Source organism: Eurypyga helias, unplaced genomic scaffold (assembly GCF_000690775.1).
Source record: "Eurypyga helias isolate BGI_N326 unplaced genomic scaffold, ASM69077v1 scaffold1570, whole genome shotgun sequence".
NCBI lineage: Eukaryota > Metazoa > Chordata > Aves > Eurypygiformes > Eurypygidae > Eurypyga > Eurypyga helias.
In genome coordinates, this window is record NW_010224841.1 from 11,413 (window position 1) to 14,665 (window position 3,253).

The 3,253-nt window shown below is 51.3% G+C and overlaps 1 protein-coding gene across 1 annotated transcript in view; it reads right to left on the bottom strand.

The window, feature by feature from the left end:
* LOC104506074 (collagen alpha-1(XXIII) chain-like) overlaps positions 1-3,253 on the bottom strand; it is a gene marked incomplete at its 5' end in the record, with an annotated part of 46,290 nt that overhangs the window by 9,846 nt on the left and 33,191 nt on the right. Inside the window, 5 exon segments of the mRNA XM_010146888.1 lie at positions 421-465; positions 1,578-1,604; positions 1,985-2,011; positions 2,529-2,564; positions 3,030-3,146. Of these exon segments, the coding sequence (XP_010145190.1) occupies positions 421-465; positions 1,578-1,604; positions 1,985-2,011; positions 2,529-2,564; positions 3,030-3,146 (252 nt within the window).

Consider the following 3,253-nt stretch of genomic DNA (forward strand, 5'->3'; position numbering starts at 1 on the left):
GGTTGTTATGTTCAGCTGCAAAGTTGGCCCCAAACCCACAATGGCTGCAGGAGGCTCCAACCCCACAGGCAGGAGGCTCCCACAGAGAGGCTGCTGCACCCTGTGTCTGGACAGTGCAACCCCCATCCCAAACCCCAGCTCTGCCCCCGACCCCCAGCAGTGCTCTCCAATTTACTTCTGCAAGAGGAGCCTCAAAACGGCAACTCCCTGCCGTAGCCAGCAAGCTGCGTTTGCAGACTTGAGACAGAGCTGCCGTGGCAGAGGGATGGATTATCCTTTTCCTTCTTGTTTTGTTCTTTGTCCACGTCAGGGGAGAAACTTTCTTCTCAACCTGCCCCCACCGCAGTACTCTGCCAAGAAACCAGAGGGCAAAAGGTGCTGCCAAGCACACACATCAGATGGACACGGAGCAGAACGTACCTTAGGGCCCATCAGTCCTGGCTCCCCCGGGATCCCATCATCACCCTGATGAAATAAAATATAAACAGTGAAATACAAAGAGCTCTTACACGCGTGTCATTAGGATCCAACACGTCATTTGACTCTATTGAGTGTGGCACAGACCTGAGACCCACTCAGGTTTGCAGGAGGCTGGGGGAAAGTTGAAACAAGGAGCCCAGGAGGGTCCAGCACTGTCCCACTGCTCCCCCCACCCAGCTCTGCCCTCTCCCAGCTCTAGTGGAGGTGGATGGGCATATCTCCCAGAACTTGCTTACAGCAGGCCCTGGGGAAGGTGCTCTGTCCCCTTAAACAGAAATTAGACATTTAATCCATTTGGGGAGCCTCACTAATCTCCTAAAGATGTCCTGCAAGCTGCCACCCGTCCTCACAGGCCTCACCACAGCCACCAGCATGCCCATCTGCTGGGAGAGCTGGGTTTCACTTGCCGTGCTTTGTCATTCTCCTGAAGTAATACCACTTCACAGATGCCAGATTAACTTTACTGGCCAGTTATGAAATGTTTGAAGCCAAATTCTGGCCTGAAAAACACCCATGGCCACATCTGTTTTGGGGTGAAGCAGTAAGAGAAAGGCTGGGCCCTGTCAGTGCTTCGGCTGCAGCAAAAGGCAGTGATTTATCCACTACTTGATGGCACCACCAGAAGAAAACGTGGAGAGCTCGGACACACAATCTCCAGCAGCCCTCACAGCCTGACCCCAGTGGCGTGCCTGTCCTTAAGAGAGCGGCAATCCCCACGAGAGCGAGGTGCTGCGTGGCAACACCCATCCCAGGAGCCCCTGGGCAGATCACAGCCTCCAGGCGCTTCCCAGTTCAGCTTGAATTATTGGAGCGAAAGGGCTCAGGACCTACTGCTTTGTTTGGCATTTGCTATTTTATTCTTTGTCTATTGGGCAGATGTGATTGCAGCTTCTGGCTTGCTTGGGGTAATGAAAACCAGGCTGAAGGCACAGCCGTGCCCTGTGCGAGAAACCCCAGGGAACACAAGAAAGGGCTTGGTATGGGCAGTCACAGCCACGGCTTCTCCCTCAGCCTCTGGCAGTGGTTTCCCTAGCTGAGCACTGAGCAAAGCAAAGGGGGAAAAACAAACAAGCAAACAAAAAAAATCACTATTTTACCTTTTTCCCTTGGATGCCGGGGTCACCCTTCAACAGCAACAAACATGGAAGAGAAAGAAGTTTAGGGACAGAACGGAAAAACACATCAACTGTACAGATATTCAAAGATAAAGTTTAAATATCCAGCTTGTGTTGACCATCTTCATGTCCCCCCAGATGCAAGGAAGCACATTCCCACAGCACACCACCTTCCAACCCCGCTCCCTCCATCCCCATTTGAAGGTTTTCACGTGGGCAGCAGTTGTGCTTTTTGTGTAGGAGACTTGCAGCTCCAAGTCAACAGCTCATTTAAGTATCTGATCAATACAGACGATTACAAGTCCAGCGCGAAACACCTGCCACAACCTAACACAGCAATCTTTCAAGAATTCTTGTTAAAATTAGGTAAGAAATTGCTTATTACCCACCTTTGGTCCTGGAGGTCCCCTGGCACCCTGTTAAATGTAAGAGTAGTTGGTATACTACTTTGACAGTGGAGTGTAACAGGATACAAACATTTCCAAAAGTGCTTCAATTCCCATGGAGAAAAAAAAAAATGACACAGATGCCAACTTCTCATCTTCCCTTACAAATACAGCTGTAAATTCTCTGTACTCCCAGCAAATAATAAAATACACAAGCTGGAAAAGAATATTTTTGGGTAATTAGCACCTTTTAACCCAACCTAGTCCTTGGTGAATTGCAGTTACAATGCCAGGAGGCTTCGGAAGGGTGGAGTGGGGATACAGGAGCAGCACATCCCTCCAGAGAAGGGGACAAAGAATGGCCTTTCTCCTCCCCGCTGACACAGGTACCCTTGTACAAACGACTGATTTAGGGCATCTGTAATTTCCCATCAGGTTTTTTTTTAGCCTCCGTAAGCAACAACACAAAGCCACTTGCTGCAGCGAGCAGGAGGGTGATGTAAAGCGAGGGGGGCGAGGGGCACGGATGCTTCTGGGCAATACTAACCATGAGGCCATCCTCTCCTGGCTCACCTTTGAAACCCTGGAAAAAAAATAAAAAAAAAAAATAAAATAAAAAGGCCAACATCCATCATATTGCCCCTCATTCTCCAAAACTCTCAGCAATAATTACAGTGTTCAGCAGCATTATGTTTTACCCTTTTTTAAATTAAATAAATTGCCAGCAAGTGGGAGATTTGCAAACAGATCATCTGAAGGCTATACACGGGGGAAGAGAGCTCCTCCGGGCTCTACGGGTTACAACCAGCACCTGTAAATACACGCTCCACATCCAGCTCTTTGCTGCAAAACCGGAGATGAGGGTTCCCTCCTCGGCCCCATGCCCCAAAGCTTCCCTAAGCAGCCCTCAGGGCCCAAACGCTGTCTCAGGCTGGGGACACAGCACTTGGGGTGGCAGCACTGGGGAAAGGGACACCCTTCACCCTCCTCTCCCTCGCTGGGGTAGGGACTGCCCCGCACACGCTCGCTGAGCATCTCCCATCCTTACAGGGGGGCCTGGAAGTCCTCGTGGGCCATCTTTTCCTGTGTCACCAGGAGGCCCACGGGCACCTGGGGGTCCCGGCGGACCAGGGGGGCCAGTGGCTCCATCTCGACCTTGATCACCCTGGAAGAAGTTCACACAGACACAGTGAGACGAAGCGACATTGGCAAGCAGCGACCATGGGGTGCCCGCGACCCATGCACTGCAGCCCGCCGGCCATCCTCCGCTCT